Source organism: Macaca thibetana, chromosome 7, assembly GCF_024542745.1.
Source record: "Macaca thibetana thibetana isolate TM-01 chromosome 7, ASM2454274v1, whole genome shotgun sequence".
Lineage (NCBI taxonomy): Eukaryota > Metazoa > Chordata > Mammalia > Primates > Cercopithecidae > Macaca > Macaca thibetana.
In genome coordinates, this window is record NC_065584.1 from 53,761,934 (window position 1) to 53,780,951 (window position 19,018).

Sequence of the window (19,018 nt, forward strand, 5' to 3'; positions counted from 1 at the left end):
ACAGAGTCTTGCTCTGCTACCCAGGCTGGAGCGCAGTGGCACGGTCTCGGCTCACTGCAACCTCCGCTTCCCAGGTTCAAGCAATTCTCATACCTTAGCCTCCCGAGTAGCTGGGATTACAGGTGACTGCCACCACGCCTGGCTAATATTTTGTATTTTTAGTAGAGATGGGGTTTCACCATGTTGGCCAGGCTGGTCTCAAACTCCTGACCTCAAGTGATCCACCCACCTCGGTCTCCCAAAGTGCTGGGATTATAGGCGTGAGCCACCGTGTCCAACCTAAGACATTCAGTTCTTTGCACAAGTCCATGAAGGAAGGAGTATTAGCTTTCTTTTACAGATGAGGAAACTGCAACCCAGAGAAGTCCTGTGAGTTGCTCAAGGCGGGACAGTGCAGTGATTAAGAGGATGGGCCGGCAGGGCACGGTGGCTCACGCCTGTAATCCCAACACTTTGGGAGGCCGAGGCAGGCAGATCAGGCAGATCACGAGGTCAGGAGATTGAGACCATCCTGGCTCACATAGTGAAACCCCGTCTCTAGTAAAAATACAAAAAAATTAGCCAGGCATGGTGGCGGGCGCCTATAGTCCCAGCTACTCAGGAGGCTGAGGCAGGAGAATGGTGTGAACCCAGGAAGCGGAGCTTGCAGTGAGCCGAGATTGCACCACTGCACTCTAGCCTGGGCAACAGAGTAAGACTCTGTGTCAAAAAAAAAAAAAAAAAAAAAGAGGATGGGCCCTGGCATTGGACTGTCTTGGTTTGAATCCCAGGGCTATCACTTATATATGTGCCAGTGGAAACTGTTTAGTTTCTGTGCTTCAGTTTTCCCATATATAATACAGAGATAATAGTTGCTTCATAGGATTTTTACAAAAACAAAATAAGTTACATGCATTTGTAGAGACTGGCCTAGCACCTCGTCCCAAACAAGCACTTAGTAGCTTTTAGCCAGGGCTGCCACTAGTCTATATTGCATGGGAACATTCCTCGTGTGCTGAACACAGTGGAGTTGGGCATTCAAATGTGTTTTGGCGCTTTTGGAGAAAAGAAACAAATACTTTCTGACTCCCAGTGGTGGAAGTCCTCACTCTCTAACAAAAGGGACTCCTAGGTTTACTAGCTCCACCCATCAGAGAGTCATAGCTTATGGATAGAATGGCTCTGTCAGCATGTCTCACCACTGCCTGCATTAAGTGACCTAGAGAATTAGCAGGGTTGTGGCTTTGAAATTGTTTTGGGGAAGGACTTTTACCTGGTTTGGGCTGAGTTCTGTGGGGTGACTTTAGATATTTCCATAGTAGAATGCAATTTCATTTTGCCTAGGCCACACCTCTCATTATGATAGCTAGTCTTCAACAGTGGTCCCCGAATGAACCTTGCCTCTTGATATTCACGTCCTTGCATAGACCCCTGCTACGTTGAATCTAGGCAGGTTTTTGTATAACAATAGAATATGGTAGAAGTAACATTGTGTGGCTTCTGAGGCTAGGTCATAAGGAGTCTAGTAGCCTGTGTTCTTGGAAAGCTCTCTCTGGGGGATGCCAGCTACTCTATGAAAAGTCCAACTACCATTAGATCACCAAGGCACGATAAAAGCCACACTAGCCAAATTGAGAGGCCACATGGAGAAGAAGAGACACCTGGCCTCTCCCCAGCAATTTTAGTCATCCAGATGAGAGGCCATACACATGAGAGAAGAAGCCATCTTGAACATCTGGCCCAGTTCAGCCTTCAGATGTCTTTTGCTACAGCCACCATCTGACTGCAACGAAAAGAAACCCCACCCAAGCAAGAAGTGCCCAGCTGAGCCCAGTCAATCTAGAGAACCAGGAGAGGTGATAATAAATTGTGATTTTAAGCTACTCTGTTTTGGGATTGTTTATTTTGAAGTACCAGACAACTGAAACACTCAGGTTTCCCAAAACTATTGGTGCAGTTACAGTACACTTAAATCCACACTATAGATGAGGATTGTAAGCTCTTTCTTTTTATTAAATTAAATTTTGTGTTAAATATACAAATCAGGCCCCATGGAAGTCTGTACGCAATTTTTGTAATTCTTTCCACTTTTCTTAAATGATAAAAGGAGAAATATTGGTCGACCCCACCTAATATTATATTACGTTTGTCTATTTGATTGCCACTTGTCTTCCCTTTTTGCATGTAAACTCAAAGATGGCAATGCGTTTGTCTGTTTCGTTCTCTGTATGGCAGAGCGCCTGGGTTCTAAAAGTGAGTGATTTAAGGCAACCAATTGGAAGCACCATCACTTTCATGACGTAGTCTTGGATGTTACATAGCATTGGTTCTTCTGTAGCCATAAGCTTACACAGTGTGTTAGGCATAATACTAGCCCTCTAAAATGTCCACATCCTAATCTCCAACCCTGTGAACATGTTACCTTACCTGGACTTTTCAGACCTGACTGAGCTAAAGACCTTGAGATGGGGAGATTATCCTGGATTATCCAGGTGGCCACAGTGTAATTACAAGGGTCCTTACAATCGCGAGCCCGGAGGGTCAGAGTCAGAGAAGGAGATGTGATGCAGAAGCAGAGGGCAGAGTGATGCTGGTCATGAGCCAAGGAATGCAGGTTTCCTCTAGAAAGTGGAAAAGGCAAGAAAACGGATGCACCCTAGAACCTCCAGAAAAAATGCAGCCCTGCTCACATCTTGATTTTATCCCAGTAAGACCTATTATGGAATTCTGACCTCCAGAATTGTAACAGAGTTATGTTATTTTAAGCCACTAAGACATGGAATTTGTTACAACATCAAAGCTACAGAAAAACAGATTCAAAAGGAGAAAACAAGATCAGGTACAGTGGCTCACGCCTGTAATCCCGGCATTTTGGGAGGCCACGGCAGGCGGATCACTTGAGGTCAGGAGTTACAGACCAGCCTGGCCAACATGGTGAAACCCTGTCTCTACTAAAAATACAAAAATTAGCCAGGCGTGGTGGCAGGTGCCTGTAATCCCAGCTACTTGGGAGGCTGAGGCAGAATTGCTTGAACCTGGGAGGTAGAGGTTGCAGTGCACCAAGATTGTGCCACTGCACTCCAGCCTGGGCGACAGAGCGAGACTCTATCTCGACAACAACACCAAAAAAAAAAAAAAGAGAGAGAGAGAAAAAACATAGACCCCCATGTCTCAGTGGGAAGAGTGTCAGAAGTCACATTCAAGAGCATGTGGAATGGAAGATACTGTTGCAGCCAGCTTTGAAAAATACAGTCTGCCACACTCTACCAGTAATAGGTGGGAAATTATAGGTTGATATTTGTGGGTCTCAGTCTCATCAGTCAAATGAGAGGATTGAGTATAAGGATCGCTAATATTCTGGACCCCAAAGTTCCTGGTCCTATGAGTGAAAGGGAGATGTAGTAATGCCATGAGAATTCCGAATAAATCATGGCTGATTTTCTAAGTAATTTCTTGATACTCACTGTCATTTATATACCGCTCTGAATGGGATGGATGTGGGATGCCTGAACCAGAAAAATTCAACAAAGAAAGCTGATGAATTCCCAAAAAGTTAGGCCTCAAAATATGGGTTGTTTTGTTTTTGCAAAATTTTGTAATATAAGGACACAAGGAAGGAAGGAAGGAAGGAAGGAAGGAAGGAGGGAGGGAAGGAGAGAGGGAGGGAGGGAGGGAGGCAGGGAAGGAAAGAAGGAAGGAAAGGAGGGAGGGAGGTTGGGAGGAATTACTAATTCTTTAAGACAGGGATCATTTCTTGCTCATTATTAGACTCAAATTCTAGCACCTGACAAGTGGTCTAGCATGTAGATGACTTCAAAAGAATGTTAAGTGAAAACAAAAAGACAATTAAATGTCTACTGGTTATATTTCTGACAGCTTTTTAGGGTAGCCCAACCCTTGGTGGATTACCAGATAAGAAGTCTTTTGCCATTTTACTTTGGAAGTTATTTCAATAGTCTTCTTATTGAAGACTATTTTATCCTAATAAAGGAAGTCTCCTTTATACTATCCTTTCTCTAAGTACAGCAACCAGAGTGATCCTGATAAAATTTAAGGTTGATCATGGCACTCTTCTGCTGAAAACCCTCCAGAGTCTTCCTGTACCACTTGCAATTGAAGCCAGAACCCAAACCAGGATCCAGAACTGGGATGAGGCCAGAGAGGCACCTAGGGTGCATGACTTAAGGAGGCACTCCCTCTCAGGTGTCCATCCTACACTTGCACAACCCTGGGAATGATTGCCTCCTTAAAACGTGTGCCCTAGGTGCCATGCTTGTCTCACTTGGTCTCAGCACAGGCTCTGAAGGTGGTGGTGCAAGATCATACACCAGGGAACAGCTCACCTCTCTCACCTCTCCTAATATTCTCCCTTGGCTCCCTCCACTCAATCACACTTGCCTCCTTGCTGTTTCCTGATCACACCTGGCCCATTTCCACCTCAGAGTACATCTTGGTCTTCCTTTTGACTGGACACTGTTTCTCCAGGTATCCATGTGTCTGGCTCCCTCATCTCCTTCATGTCTCTGCTCAAATGTCACCTTTTCTGTGAAGCATCACCTGACCCCCCTATTAAAATTCAACACCATGGCCATCTCTTTTTCCCATTTAATTTTTATTCTTTGTACCTATTGTCATCTAACATGCGATAGATTGTTCTCATTTATTTTGTTGGTGGTCTGCCTTTCCTATCAGATTCTAAGACCCAGAAAGACAATGATTTTCATCAGTTTTTCACTTCTTTGTTCCAGCACCAATAACAATGCCTAGCATAATGTAGGTGCTCAGTAAAAAATTTGTCAAATGAATATAAGAGGCAAATAATTTGTCAGAGAATGTAATGGAGAATAAAGGTTTATAGGATTTTAGAGTAAATAGGAGCTTTACTAGGGGGATCAGCAAACTGTGGCCTATAACCTGTTTTCGTATAGTCTATGAGCTAGGAATGGCCTTATGAACTGAATTGTGGTCCCTTCAAATTCATGAACAGCCAGCACCTCAGAATGTGAGCTTATTTGGAAATTGGGTCATTACAGGTATAATCTGAAATCGTACTGGAGAAGGATGGGTCCCTAACCCATTATGACTGATGCTTTTATAAAAGGGGGTAGTTTGGACATAGATGTGTACACAGGGAGAACACCATATGAATGTGAAGGCAGAGATGGGGGTGATGCTTCTACAAGTCAAAGAATGCCAAAGACTAGACCACTAGAAGTGAGGAGAGAGACATGGAACAAAGCCTCCCTTTCAGCTCTCAATAGAACCAACATTGCCAACACCTTGATCTTAGACATCTAGCTTCCAAAACTGTTAGACAATAAATTTCTCTTGTTTAAGCTACCCAACTTGTGGTAGTTTGTTACAGCAGCCCTAGCCAACAAATATAAATGGTAAACAATTGTAGAAGAAAAAGAACAGGGAGGAGGAAAAGGAAGAGAAGGAGAGGGAGGAAAAAGACTAGGAGGAAGAGAAAAAAATAATGACAGAGACAGCATGTGGCCCACAAAGCCTGAAATATTTACTCTCTGGCCCTTTGCAGAAAAAGCCCATCAACCTCTGAAGTTGAGATATCATATAGCCCACATAACTCATCAAGAAGCAGAGGCCTCCAGAAATAAAGTCACATATCCATGTTCATGCCAATAGTATGAACTAGTTTTAGTTATACCTGAAACCAGGCTACCTGACTTCAAGTCTGTATTTAAAAAAAAAACACACAACAGTGACTAAAGCACTTTAACAAATCATTTCATCAATTCCTCCTTGTTTAAGTATCAAAATGTTACTAAGAAGATGCTTTTGTCTGTTATTCCAGCAATCTGAGTCTCATACAGGAGCACACCATCATTCATAATTTTTTTTAGCAACGTACCTACTATAATCCATAATTTTTTTTTTTTTTTTTGCTTTTGCTTTTGGGTCTTGACCTCCAGCAACTCATTTTTTGTGATACTGGTTCTCAAGATATAATTAAAACATAATTAAAGATCAAGAACAGATGTCCTTCTGTTCTATGGAACATCCACAAACTATGTAGTGTACAGTTTGCTATTAAGGATTTTATGCTAAAGAGAAATGAAATAGGAAGACTGTGTTGAACAAACCCACATGCCAGTGCTAAAGGCATAAGAAAGTATTTAAAAGAAAGTAGATCAGAGTTCATGGTTGTTTTCTTAATTTCCCTATAACTCAGGAAGCCACGAAATATATCTGTTTTGACTTCTTTAGCTTCATGACTGGGTGCTATACACAAAAGAGATATGTCCTTGCTAATTAACTTTGAGTTAACTTTGAGATATTCAGCCATTCGATGGCTTCAGTTTGGCATCTACTGGCTGCCATAGATGATGCTTCTTAGTTCAAAGGGTTACTGGAAAAAGTTGCAGAAGTGGAGGACAGAGATGCTCTTTCCCTTCTAAGCCTGCCTAATTAGTTAAAGAAGCTAGATGCCACTAATAAGGAACTATGTATATACATTTTTATTAAGACACTAGTGAACCTGAACTGTGGAGGAAATGAAAGGGGGGAAATAAATGGGTTAAGGACAGTTTTCCAGCAAAGAGTATACGAGAAGACTGACCATCTTAATTGTGGCTGCTCTATTTAAAACTCCTGTACTTTTGCACAAAATGCACAAGGAATTAAATTTACCTAAAGCTGTACAAAATTTGCTCTTTTTCTAATATTCCCCTCTTGTAAACAGGAACTTTATCTGAAATCGAAACCTGGTGTTTGTTAGCTGGGTGGCCTTAGGCAAATTACTTAACCTCTCTACACTTCTTTCCTCAAATGCTAAAAGAAAGTTGGTGGTGGTGGTGATGGGGGTGGGGCGATGTGTGTTGATAACTGTGGTATATAAACCACAAGGAGCTTTTTTGAGGATTAAATGAGATAATGAAACATGAATATGACTAACAATGGTCAGGAATCCAAAGTATGTTGATTTTCCTTATAAGTATATGGTTGAAGAAAATATGCACATATTCACATAATTATAATTATTCACATAATTGTTCATTTAATTATGAACAATTGGAATTTCATAATTTCATAATTCTAGCATGTGGAAACCCATCAGCATTTATTTCATAAATACCACTAGCCATGTATTTTGTGATCTGTAAATTGGTTTCATGTACACTCCAACGTTTGATCCTCACGTTAAGTCACAAGAGTCTTCAGTGGGTAACTGGTGGGTACAGTTAACGTGGGGCAGAGCAGGGACTTAGGCTCCAGGTCACTATTGTGCCAGGGTCCTTTCCCCTGTGACTGTTGGCTCTTAACAGAGTGGAGTTTCTGTTGTCTCAGTGATGAGTTAAGAACGTTTTGTTGTTGAGTGTGAAAACTAGGTACCACTGGATGAAAGTTTGTTATGAGTGCAACTTGGAGACATATCCCAATAGAAAAGATTTAGCACATGGAAACATAGAGGAAGTCATGCACCCCCAAGCACTTTTACGTTTACATAAAAAATTATCTGCATAAATGTCGGAGTTTTCACAGATCCCCTAAAATCCATCCAGGGATTCTTAATGAAGTCAAATGGCAGGCCTAAGAATCTCTAGTTTAAAGAGATTAACATTTAATTTAAATACAACAAACAAAGCCAACAATCACTTTTACTTACCCCTTGAGAATCTTAGTCCCTTAATCACCTGGTTTTTGTCCCCATTTTTTCTCCCTGAATTTCTTCTAAAACTGGGGAAATAAAACTAGATCATCCAAACTCCTTGGGTTCTAGCTGTAGAACTAGTCAAGTCACAGAGTGCCACAGCATATTTGGAGGCATGTTTACCTGTTATCCATAGTTGACATCCTAACTTGTTGGAGGTGAACAAGAAACAAAACTCAGATTTTCAGAATAAAAATCAGAATTCTGAGGAAAAACTTCAAAAGCTAGCCAGCCATCCCTTTATGCTGAATAAAGAAAACTCTTTGTTATGTTTTCTTTTTGTTTGACTGGCTTGCAGGAAGGCTGGAGCCCTTAAGGTTGTGCAATGATTCACTAACCCACCAGGAACTGACTATCTGAAGTGGCCTCTGGCAACCTCACATCTCCTCCAGGCCTTACAAATCTCACTTTCCTACTATCGCATAAGCTTGCAGGTACCACCGCAGGGCTTGGCAAGTGGAAACAGCCCATCACACAAACTCAGACCTTGGGGGAGCACGCTTTTTTTCTTAACTGATGAGAAAAGCCATCCTCTGCCACCTGGAAAGCCTGTCTTAAGATAGAAATGGTAGTGGAGGGGGCAGCTAGCTAGGAAAGCAAACTTAACAAATACTATCCAAATTTAATTTTCTGCCACTATCATCCGGGCTCCTGTACCCTGTTGCCCCGGCGTCCCCTTGGGCTTCACGGAGAGAACGTCAGGAAGCACGGGCAAAATTGTCCCAGGAGCCGCTCTGCCGCTGCCCCTGTCCTTTTCGTTTTAAAAATTTCATTCATTCATTCCGGGGATGGTCCATTGTTTCCAAGTTCTGGTAGGCGAGAACGCTTAGCGTCTCGGGAACCTCTGGTGCGGATGGATGCAAATTCCGCGCGGGTGGCTCGCCCAGGTTGCCCGGGCGCTCGCTGTTTATTCAAGTGCGGATCAGGTTAGCCACCGGGGGCACAAATCCTGCAAAACGAGTCTGAGAGCGGGGCGAGCTGTTGCAAGCAGGGAGGTGCAGCAGCCGAACTAAAAATAACGAGGGCAAGAGAAAGGCGGGAGTGCCGGCATCGCGCGGTGAAGGTGGCGTGGCGGTGGGCAGAGCGCAGGGCCCAGCTGTGGGGCGCGGTCAGGGTGACCCTCCACCCACCCTTCGCTGACGTCCGTGGAGGCTTACTAGGGCGTCGCCTCAGGGACCGGAGAGGAATGCCCAAGGGGAGGGCGCAGTAGTCGCTCCCCCCGCGCCCACCAGCCACTGGAAACAGCCTAGTTCTCACACCCCACTGCTCTCTTCCGGTGGCCCTGGGGCATCGGCGGAGCACGCGGATGTTTCTTTACATTAGGGGATATCGGAGAAGTCCAGTCTGCGCGTGATAAGGGAGGGAATGAGGATAAGGAGCTGGGAAGTTGTTCTCCTTAGTTGGCTCAGGGAGGGGTGGGGAGGTACTCGGACTGGTGATCCTTGTGTCCCCAGCATGTTGGCGCAGCTGCAGTCTAGAAAGACGAAGCGGGCCTCCGAACTTCCCCGCGTGCACACCTTGTTCTTCTTCTGCCTGGAGGAGGTGAGTGGAGTGTGCATCAGGGCTGCTCCTCAAGAGCAGGACTCCCTCCTTCAACCCCTTACCTCATACTTTACTTGCAGCCCAGCCTCTCAACACCTCTCTTCGATTTCTCTGACTCCCTGAAACTGAGTTTGCACAATCTCTGAGCCTGGCCCTGTGGGTGCAAGATTCTGAAAAGGGTCAAAGCCCGGTCACATGCACTTGACTCCATCTCTCTGCATCAAAGCTGGGATTCAGCTGTGGTGAGGGACCAAGACAGTCACTTGGGAGTCCCATTTTCTCTATCACCATCCTTTCCCCAGCCCATCTCCTAAGCCCCGGGCTCCCAGAATCTGGGGGTGGAGCCCATTTCTTTCTCTTAAACTGTTATCTGTTTTGGATGAAGTTTTACCTTCCTGCATTTTTATCCTAAGAAATACATATCTGATGACCTTGCCATTTCGGCCCAGAGATTGATGGTTTGCAGTGCCAGTCTGAGCTTCTTAGCAAGAGAAGCCAAGGAAGGGAAGAGCTGAGCACAAGTCTCAGATTACTCCAGGAGCTTCTGTTCTGGTCCAGTGGTTACCAGCCCTCCCAAGAGTTTAAGGAACATGCCAGGATTGTGTCAGACATCTTGCCTTCTACCATGGGCTGTACCAGTCCCGAGGCTAGGCCTTGGTTGGTACAACTGTTCTTTCTTCTGTGGCCCCAGAGTGGATTTCCTGAAGCCACATATTAGTTTCTCAGGTGCTGTGGCCACCAGAGGACCATAGAATAGGCTCCCCCTGGTTTTGCCCTGCCCAACCATTTGGCTCCAAACATTGTGTATTGCTAGTGGGCTTCAACTAATGGTCAAAGAAAATAACTTTTAAAAAATCATTTTAAAAGCATAGTTTCCATAAGCATTTAATTAAAAAATATATAACACAAAAAGAAAGTGCATGAATATCAAGTAAACAACTTGATGAATTTTTACAAAGTGAACATCAACAAGCATTTTTGAGTTGTATGTTACATCTATACTTAATCCCTGAGAGGATTATAAATACTATGCAATTATTCTTGAACAGAACATTAATGAAAAAGGCTCTCCACCAAAGGGCTGTGAAATATGTGGACTATTAGTAAAAACATCCAAGTTTTACTTATACAGTAACAATTCCTTGGATCACATATCCCTTTGGACAGGTTTCCTTGAGAAAGACTGGAAAGCTTTTAGCATGAATTGAGGGTAGAATATTAGCTGGTATTCCACAATTGGCATCTGATTGGGAAACCACAATAACCATTTGGTACAGTCAGGTGTCCATGTAGCACTCTGCCTCTGCTTCCAAGTGTCACTCATCCTATAGTGACACTATGTTCTTGTTTAGGTCACACTGTTCCCGCACACTAGGGTCAGAAAAAGAGAATGAGAAGGACGTATGAGCACAAAACAAAGACATTTCAAGGTTTAAAATTTTTGATATCCTCTAAAAGAATTTATTTTCAAACAGCATCCCTGTTGTAGAATTGAGTGAGTGCAGTCGACTATTTTTTTAGGAGAGGAAACTGAGAATAGTCAAAACCCAAAAATCTGTCATTGCATGTCAATCCCATCCTGATCATTCCCTAGAAAAGAAAGACTTTTCATATCCATGCCCTGTCTGCCATCCACATATTAAACATGTTATGACATAAAAAGTCTTTTCATCTGTCTGATATCACTGGGGGTTCATTTAGAAGTCTCTGTCTATTTTGGATTTTTTGTTTGTTTGTTTGCTTGGTTTTTTGCTTGTTTGTTTGTTTGTTTTTGAGACAGAGTCTCACTCTATTGCCCAGGCTGGAGTGCAGTGGGGCGATCTCAGCTCACTGCAAGCTCTGCCTCCTGGGTTCATGCCATTCTCCTGCCTCAGCCTCCTGAGTAGCTGGGACTACAGGTGCCCGCCACCACACCCGGCTAAGTTTTTGTATTTTTAGTAGAGACGGGGTTTCACCGTGTTAGCCAGGATGGTCTCGATCTCCTGACCTCGGGATCCGCTGGCCTCGGCCTCCCAAAGTGCTGGGATTACAGGCATGAGCCACCACGCCCGGCTTGGATGTTAATATTGAAGGGCTTTTCTAGAAAGGACCATATTCCAGAAAGTAGCAAGGCAGTAATTTAAAACATAAGGAAACGAAATAGTATTAGATTTTCTTTTTGTCATGAGAAAATATCAGCATCCAGTATTATTTAGTTTGAGTGAGGCATACCAAAGGTTGGCAACAATACTAAATGTTTAGAGAAGGAACAACTTGTGCAATTGGGTTAAAAGTTCATCTTTAGACCAGAAAGAAAGAAAATGAGTTTATGTTTTAGCCTGAGGGACAGGGAAAAAAATTATTAAAAGTTAGAGGTGTTAGGAATCCGAAAACTCAGACGGAAAATGCTTTTTGGACATGTCATTCAGTCTCAGACTATTAGTAAAAACTAATTGCTCAGAGTAGGTATGATTTTGACAGTGAGTAGTTATCTTGGCAGAGCTGTGTTCATGGGTCAGATCTACATAGACAAAACATAATGAGTGGACACTGGAGATTAAGAAATTTGACTGTGATTTTAACGACCAGGTTATATTGTCTCTGTATTCTGGGGCCTGAGAAAGACCTGTGAGGACCCTGTTCAAGCTCCACGTTTTACAATGAGGAGACTTGGACCCAGCAGAGATAATTAGCTCCTTTCTCAAGATCATAACCTTTTTCTCAGGAAAGGTCACATAAAAGTCTTGCCCTAAGGTGGGCTTATATAGGAACGTCAGGAAGAAACAAACTTCTAGGTCTTGATTTTATTTTGTTATCTAAGAACTTGGGAAGATATCCTGAAATTCCTGGTAATAGCATGCTGCCAGGATGGAGCAGCAGCTGGTGCCTTGGCCTGGGGAAAGCTTCCAGGATAAGCCTCGGGGATCTATCCACAATACCCCTCACTTGCTCCCCCACCTGCAGGTCCAGGGAGAGGAGAGACTGACATGGTTTGGACTTGGGGTCCACCACCTTCTAGCTTTGTGACCTTGAGCAACTTACAAAGCCTCTCTAAACTTCAGATTCTCATCTGTAGGAAAGAGATTTTATAAGGGTTGTTGTAAGGGCTAGAGATCTATAGGGCAAATATATAACATATGATAAATATTAAGAGGAAAACTAATATTTCTGGCCAATTTCAGAGATCACTTCCAATTCGAATTCCAATTCCAATTGATCTAGCTTATTGCCTCTCAAAACTTAGCAATGACTCTGGGAATTCCTTCCATAGCTTCACCAGACACCTAATTGGCAAAGAAGGTTTGAAGACCTGATGTGGTTCTTAACTGGGGATGGGGAATTAAGGGCTATTGTATCCATAGGATTATCTTTTCACTTGCATAGACCTATTTGGTGTGTTCAGGGCATAGTGATACTATAATTGCCACATTTAACAGTTTATAAAACTCAAGCCAAGCATATTCCTTGCCTGTTTAATGATGTCTTGGTACCAGCCTTTTAATGGCACTTATCAGCATAGAAAATGGAAGCAAAATAGCTTTTAAAACAGTAGCTCTCAGGGGCTGGGCACCGTGGCTCACGCCTGTAATCCCAGCACTTTGGGAGGCCGAGGTGGGTGGATCACCTGAGGTCAGGATTTCGAGACCAGCCTGACCAACATGTAGAAACCCTGTCTCTAGTAAAAATACAAAATATTAGCCGGGCGTGGTGGCACATGCCTGTAATCCCAGCTACTCGGGAGGCTGAGGCAGGAGAATCGCTTGAACCTGGGAGTTGGAGGTTGTGGTGAGTTGAGATTATGCCATTGCACTCCAGCCTGGGCAATAAGAGCCAAAATTCATCTCAAAAAAAAAAAAAAAAAAAAAAAAAAAAAAAATCCACAGTAGCTCTCAAGCTTTAGTGTGCTCAGAATGACCAGAGAACCTTGTGAAATATACAGATTTCTGGGTCCAGATCTGGGGCAGGGCCAGGAAATCTGCATTTTATCTGCACCCCCACCCTACTCTGAGGCTTACAGTCCTGAGAACATACTTTGAAAAAGGCTGTCCCAAGGGCTCGCCGACAGGCTATTGACCAGCCACTCTTTCTTGATGTTCTCCAGGAAAGATCCAACAAAGGAATGCCCTCCATTCAGCAGTAGCAGCATAGGAGCAATAGTTGCTCCTGAATTATGGTGGGTTTCTCCTCTTCATCAATATGCTTTAAGGGTACAGTTTTATTTGGTCTATCTACCATGTTCTATAAAAACATGAAAATTCACAGGTAAGTTTGAGATAGGGAAAATAACTAAACTGATTCTTCTCACCAACTCTGATCACTAGGCTGTGGTTGATTTAGCTCTCTAACCAACAAGTAATTAGTTCTTTGGCACGAGTAAGGGGGGAAAGAGGAAGAGTGGGTAAAAGCAGTTGATAACAGATGGCTTGCACCCATCTAAAATATGGGGAGAGAAATAAAGCTGTCCCAAGAGAACTAAAGCTGAGTTCTCTCATCATATATCTGAAGATTCGTATCAGGGGTCTAAACAAGGTGTGTTGGGTAGCTTAATTGGAAACTCCTGGACTGTGAGTGTCACAGACTCATGGATGGGCCAATCAGTGGCCACTTTATTGTCTGGGCTGCAGCAAAATGAGACAAAAACTGTCATTCAAAAACCTTTGGAATTAAAAAAAACCCAAAACGACATTTGTTCTTTAAAATAAAATAAAGTCCTGCCTTTAAGAACAGCATATCACTGCTGTTTCTGAGTTTAAATATTAAGAAACACATTTTGTTAATGATTAAAACAATAGTGATTGATTTAGGGGTTCAGTGAGCATTTAATCTGTCCTTACTTCAGGTACTGTGCTAAAGGAGCACAATGCCTGGTACTGCAGGAGGAACATTAGGTAACTATTTAATGGAGTTTTAATTTTCTGTTATTATTTTTAATAATTAATTGTGATTTTGAGTATTTGGAAGCTGGAGGTATATTTTGTCATCCTTTTGGGGTGGTGTTATTGCCCTGTCCTGTTTTAATCAGAAGTTCTTAGAGAAAGTCAACTCAGGAGTGATTTAAAATGAAAGAAGATGTATGTTGGCTAAAATTACAATTAAATAATCAAATCATTTTCAAATATAAAGGGAGCATGCAGATGATCTGGCCCAATCCTTTCATTCTGCAGATGAGAAAACTGACACTCACAGGAATGAAAAGACTTGCCCAAAGCCCTACAGCTTGTTTCTGTTGTTTGGTGCATTATTAGGTCAAAAGACTTAGGCCGGGAAAAGATGGCAGGATGTCTTGGCCTTGCTCTGACAGTTGCTTTTCTGATCTCAGGTATTTCACACCCTTTGTAATCTGTGTTCCACACAGGAAGCAGTTCTTGTTTTTTAAATATTGAAGGTGTATAAATGTAAAGTTTTTATAGATGCGACACCCGGGGCCAATATCTGTTTAAGTAAAGACCTAAATGCTTTGTGGAGACAGTAAAGTGTCATGTCTGTCCCAGGGAAAGAAATCCAGGACAGGAAATGCTCAGTCTTCCAGCACTCCCCTGGCTACCTGGAGCTCAGGCTGTGAGCCTCAACCCCTCCCTGAAGCATTAGCTCTGGAGCAGAGGCTGTGATTTACTTCAGAGATCTAGGCAAGTCCCTTTAACCTGGTAGTCCTTCCTTTCCTTGTTTGTAAAACAGAGAGATGAGGCTGATAGCTCCCTCACTGCTCCATCTGAGGCAGTGTGTGAAATTAGTTCCTGTTTGGGAAGGTTTAAAAGCCACCATATTCCACCTCCCTGCTAATATGATTACTAAAATGTTTTTATATGAAAGGGCCAATTCCTCATCTCCCCTCTTTGAAAACAGACCAAGGGGCATCTTTTCTTGTCTTGCTGTGGCCTAAAAGGTTATTGCTTCTGTGGTTATCTCCTTGGATAACCACCTGATACTCCTGGAGTGTCAGGATTCTTAGGTACACCAAAAATGAACAAAAAAATCAACATCAACCATAACACCACCAACAAAAATAACTGCTGTGTCGGTTCTTAAGACGGCTTCTGAGCTAGAAACAGATTTTTCTAACTGTAAAAACGTGGCCTCAGCCTGTCTGCAGGCCACCTCTGTCTTTTGGCCTTGTGGGGAGGAGGCAAGTGAGCTCGTTTACTGGGGTCTACCTCAGGGTCATCACCAAGGCGTTCCACAAAACGCACTTGAAGAATGTTTTGGAAGGAAATTCACCTTTAACAGCCCAAGAGGTATCTCTCACTGGCACACAGTTCTGCACGCAGCCTGTTTCTCAACGTTTGGAAATCCTTTAACAGTTTATGGAAGGCCACCTTTTAAACCGATCCAACAGCTCCTTTCTCCATAACCTGATTTTAGAGGTGTTTCATTATCTCTAATTACTCAGGGTAAATGGTGATTACTCAGTGTTTTAATCATCAGTTTGGGCAGCAGTTACACTAAACTCAGGGAAGCCCAGACTCCCATGGGTATTTTTGGAAGGTACAGCGACTAGTCGGTGCATGCTTTCTAGTACCTCCGCACGTGGTCCCCAGGTGAGCCCCAGCCGCTTCCCAGAGCTGGAGGCATCGGCGTCCCAGCTCGGACGGCAGCTGCGGACTCGGGCGCTGCCTGGGCTTCCGGGACCCGGGCCTGCTAGGCGAGGTCGGGAGGCTGGAGGGGAGGATGTGGGCGGGGCTCCCATCCCCAGAAAGGGAGGCGAGCGAGGGAGGAGGGAAGAAGGGAGGGGCCGCCGGGGAAGAGGAGGAGGAAGGAAAGAAAGAAAGCGAGGGAGGGAAAGAGGAGGAAGGAAGATGCGAGAAGGCAGAGGAGGAGGGAGGGAGGGAAGGAGCGCGGAGCCCGGCCCGGAAGCTAGGTGAGTGTGGCATCCGAGCCGAGGGACGCGAGCCTGAGACGCCGCTGCTGCTCGGGCTGAGTATCTAGCCTGTCTCCCCGATGGGATTCCCGTCCAAGCTGTCTCGAGCCTGCAGCGCCCCAGTCCCCGGCCCTCGCCCAGGTTCACTACAACCGTTCAGAGGTCCCCAGGAGCTGCTGCTGGCGAGCCCGCTACTGCAGGGACCTATGGTGAGCAAGGCTACCTGGTGAGGGGAGACAGGCAGAGGGGGTCTAGGAGCCTCCTTGGGGGGAATAAGCTGGGGACTCAGGCTGTGACCGAGGCAAAAGGTGGCCTAATTATTTTCCTATAATGGTACTGGAGGTGGGGATGCTGGCGCTGAAAGACCTTTAAATACCGGCTGCTGCCCCTGCCCAGGCCTTCTCTGTCCAGCAGTCCCTGGGAGATTCTCACCTTTGGGAAGTGCGGGGCAGGAGAACAGAAGCAAGAGAAGCCCTTGGTAGGGGGTCGTTGGGAAAAACTGTGGGGTCTTGGGCTGAACGCGTTGCCCACGGGCTGGAGGTTGCGATCCCCGGACGGAAAGGGCGGGAGGAGGAAGGAAAGAGCCGGCTCTGAGGTCCGGAGAGAGTGAGGGGGCAGAGCGACGGCGAGATGGGGAGAGAACACCTAGCTGGAGCTGGTTCTGCGGTAGAGAGCGCAGTCTTGCTGGCCTCTGGAGAGTGCGCGCCGCTCCGGAGGCTGCGTCGAGGGGAGTGTCACCCAATCTGGCCCCCAGCTGGCGGGGCGCCCCGAGAGCTTGCGAACTGCAGTTGCAGGAGGCGCCTTCTCCACGAGCTATTTTCGTCGACTTGCGGAACCGAAGGAGCCTCCCCTCTATCATTTCATGGTGTAGGGTCCGTAGAGACGACCGCCAGGATCCCAGGGGCTCCCAGGACGCGCGTTCCTGCGGTGTCGTGTCCTATGGGGAGTTCCTGGCGGGACGAAAGGCGGACGCGCGGCTCTTCCTGGCCCTCCCGGCCCGGAACCGACGGGAAAGGATCCCGTGATTCCCGGGTCCCTGCAGTCTTTTTCCAGCGGGAGTTGGTCCGGGGGCCTCAGACGCCTCCTAAGCACTTCTTTGGAGGATGGTTTTCAAGGATCGCGGTTTATGAGTTGAAGGCTTTGTGAGACGTAAACACCCCAAAAGATACATAGTTGGTAAACTGAGGCTACCTGTAAACACATTTCGGCATTAGGAGAAGATTCGGGTAGGGAAGTGAAGGACAACCACCCCGAGTTGCATTCCTTTCCCCCAAGAAAAAGTTCTGGGGATGAAAGTTCTTTTGGCTTTTATCTTTTCGATTTAAAAATTTGAGAAGAAAAATGTGATGAGAGATGAATCCTGGTGAGTCCGAAATTGAAAGGCAACTCCCCCTTCCCCTCCCTATCCTCTCGGTTTTAGAACCGCATGCTCCCGCCCCAGGAGATTCCTTGGGGCCGAGGGTTTTCCGGGGATCCCGGGCGCCCGCCCCTTCCACTGTCCCTCTGCCTTGCGGGCACCAGCTTGCCTCCGTCTCCTTTCTCTACTTCTGGATCTGTCCTCGCCGGGCTTTTTAAAGGGCTTCTTCGTCTCAAACAAAACAAAAAAACCCTTTGCTCTTCCCAACCCTTTCGCAGTCCGCCCCAGCGGTGGCGCGGGACCAGCAAAGGCGAAAGCCGCGCAGCTCTTGCGGGGCACGGATGGTCGCGCAGGGGCGCCCGCGGCCTCCGCACCCGGACCTGAGGTGTCGGTCGACGCCGGGCATCCACCGTCGGGAGGGAGGGCTGAGCTGCTCGATCCTTTACTCTTCTTCCTCCAAGTCTACCTGCAAGTGCCCCTAAGAAGAAAACCAAGTTTTTGCGTGGAGAGTGGGGCGGCAGGCAACCCGAGCCCTTGAGCTCCAGAGCGACCAAAGCGGCAACCAGGAACAGCCTCAGGAAAGGGAGATCGGGTGGAGTGGGCTTTGGGGCAGGAGTCATGGGGCCAGGGTCCCGGGGGCGACCTGGCACGCCCGGCCCTGCGAACGCTGAGTTGCGACGAGTCGGGTTTTCGAAGAGGCCCTTGCTCTGAGCGACCCACGCGCGCCGCAGCATCTTCAATTAGTCAGTACATCCTAGTAATCGCTTGAGCTGTAGGTAGGTAAAATTCTTGAAGGAGTATTTGCTGCGACTCTGCTGCTGGTGCAACGGAGGAAGGGGGTGGGGGAAGGAAGTGGCGGGTGAAGGAGTGTGGTGGTTTAAAAAATAAGCCAAGCCGAGGCGAGAGAGACGCAGACGCAGAGGTCGAGCGCAGGCCGAAAGCTGTTCACGGTTTTCTCGACTCTCGGGAACATGGTGGGATTTCCTTTCTGCGCCGGGTTGGGAGTTGTAAAACCTCGGCGACATTAAGATCTGAAAACTGTGATGCGTCCTTTCTGCAGCGACGCCTCTCTCTGAATCTGCCCGGAGCTGCGAGCCCCGGCGTCTGTCCCTCCGCCTGGAATGGCTTCTTCGGGGTCTGTTTTGCCGCGGGAGAGGGGCCACGCAGCGGCCGACTTGGTTTGGGGATTCTCCGTAATGGACCTGGAGCAATGATTAGCAACCGCTCCCTCTCACTTTCCCACAGCGATCACCCTCTAACGCCCCCCGCCCATTCCCGGCCCCGTGCGTGACAAGGTCGGCAGCTTTCAGCCGGGAGCTAGATCGGTGGCCCCGCTCTTCGGAGCCTTAGCAGGCGTTCGCCAAGGGGTGACTGGCTGTCATTGGGAGCAATATTTGGCCTTGTGGAGACCCTGGGGAGGAAGTGGCGGGGAGCTCGTGTTTGCTTGTGTTTGTGTGTATACGCGCGTGTGCAGGGTCCCTCGGCGCTTTCCTTTTTAAGTGCCTCTCGGTGGTGAGGCTTTGGGCGGGTGAGACTTTCCCGACCTCGCTCCCGGCCCCCACTTAAGCAGGGTTCGAGCTGCAAGACGCAGTCCCTTCAGTGCGCCCCAAATCCTCTGGCTTCAGGTGGCCTG

At 46.2% G+C, this 19,018-nt stretch overlaps 4 protein-coding genes across 8 annotated transcripts in view; 1 reads left to right on the forward strand and 3 right to left on the reverse strand.

Annotated features, from left to right (window-relative positions):
* Positions 1–19,018, reverse strand: part of CGRRF1 (cell growth regulator with ring finger domain 1) — a 1,085,659-nt gene that overhangs the window by 566,193 nt on the left and 500,448 nt on the right. The window lies entirely within an intron of this gene.
* The window catches only part of CDKN3 (cyclin dependent kinase inhibitor 3), a 670,130-nt gene that overhangs the window by 432,817 nt on the left and 218,295 nt on the right, over positions 1–19,018 (reverse strand). The window lies entirely within an intron of this gene.
* BMP4 (bone morphogenetic protein 4) overlaps positions 1–19,018 on the forward strand; it is a 77,240-nt gene that overhangs the window by 54,220 nt on the left and 4,002 nt on the right. Inside the window, exon 1 of one of the 5 annotated variants that reach the window (XM_050798263.1) lies at positions 15,896–16,028. The exons of 1 other annotated variant lie outside the window; for it this stretch is intronic. Coding sequence is in view for 1 of the 4 variants with exons in the window: in XM_050798265.1 (XP_050654222.1) it covers positions 15,967–16,028 (62 nt within the window). In the remaining 3 variants the exon portion in view is untranslated. Of the gene's footprint in view, positions 1–15,895; positions 16,238–16,672; positions 18,162–19,018 lie in introns of those variants that run through there. 3 more of the 5 variants (XM_050798261.1, XM_050798265.1, XM_050798262.1) reach the window with 3 other exon arrangements.
* On the reverse strand, positions 10,136–16,887 carry LOC126959353 (uncharacterized). The gene is made up of 2 exons (XM_050798277.1): positions 16,461–16,887; positions 10,136–10,564 (listed from the first exon to the last, which is right to left on the reverse strand). The coding sequence occupies exons 1-2, from the start codon at positions 16,885–16,887 to the stop codon at positions 10,542–10,544; spliced, it is 450 nt and encodes a 149-aa protein (XP_050654234.1). The 3' UTR covers positions 10,136–10,541.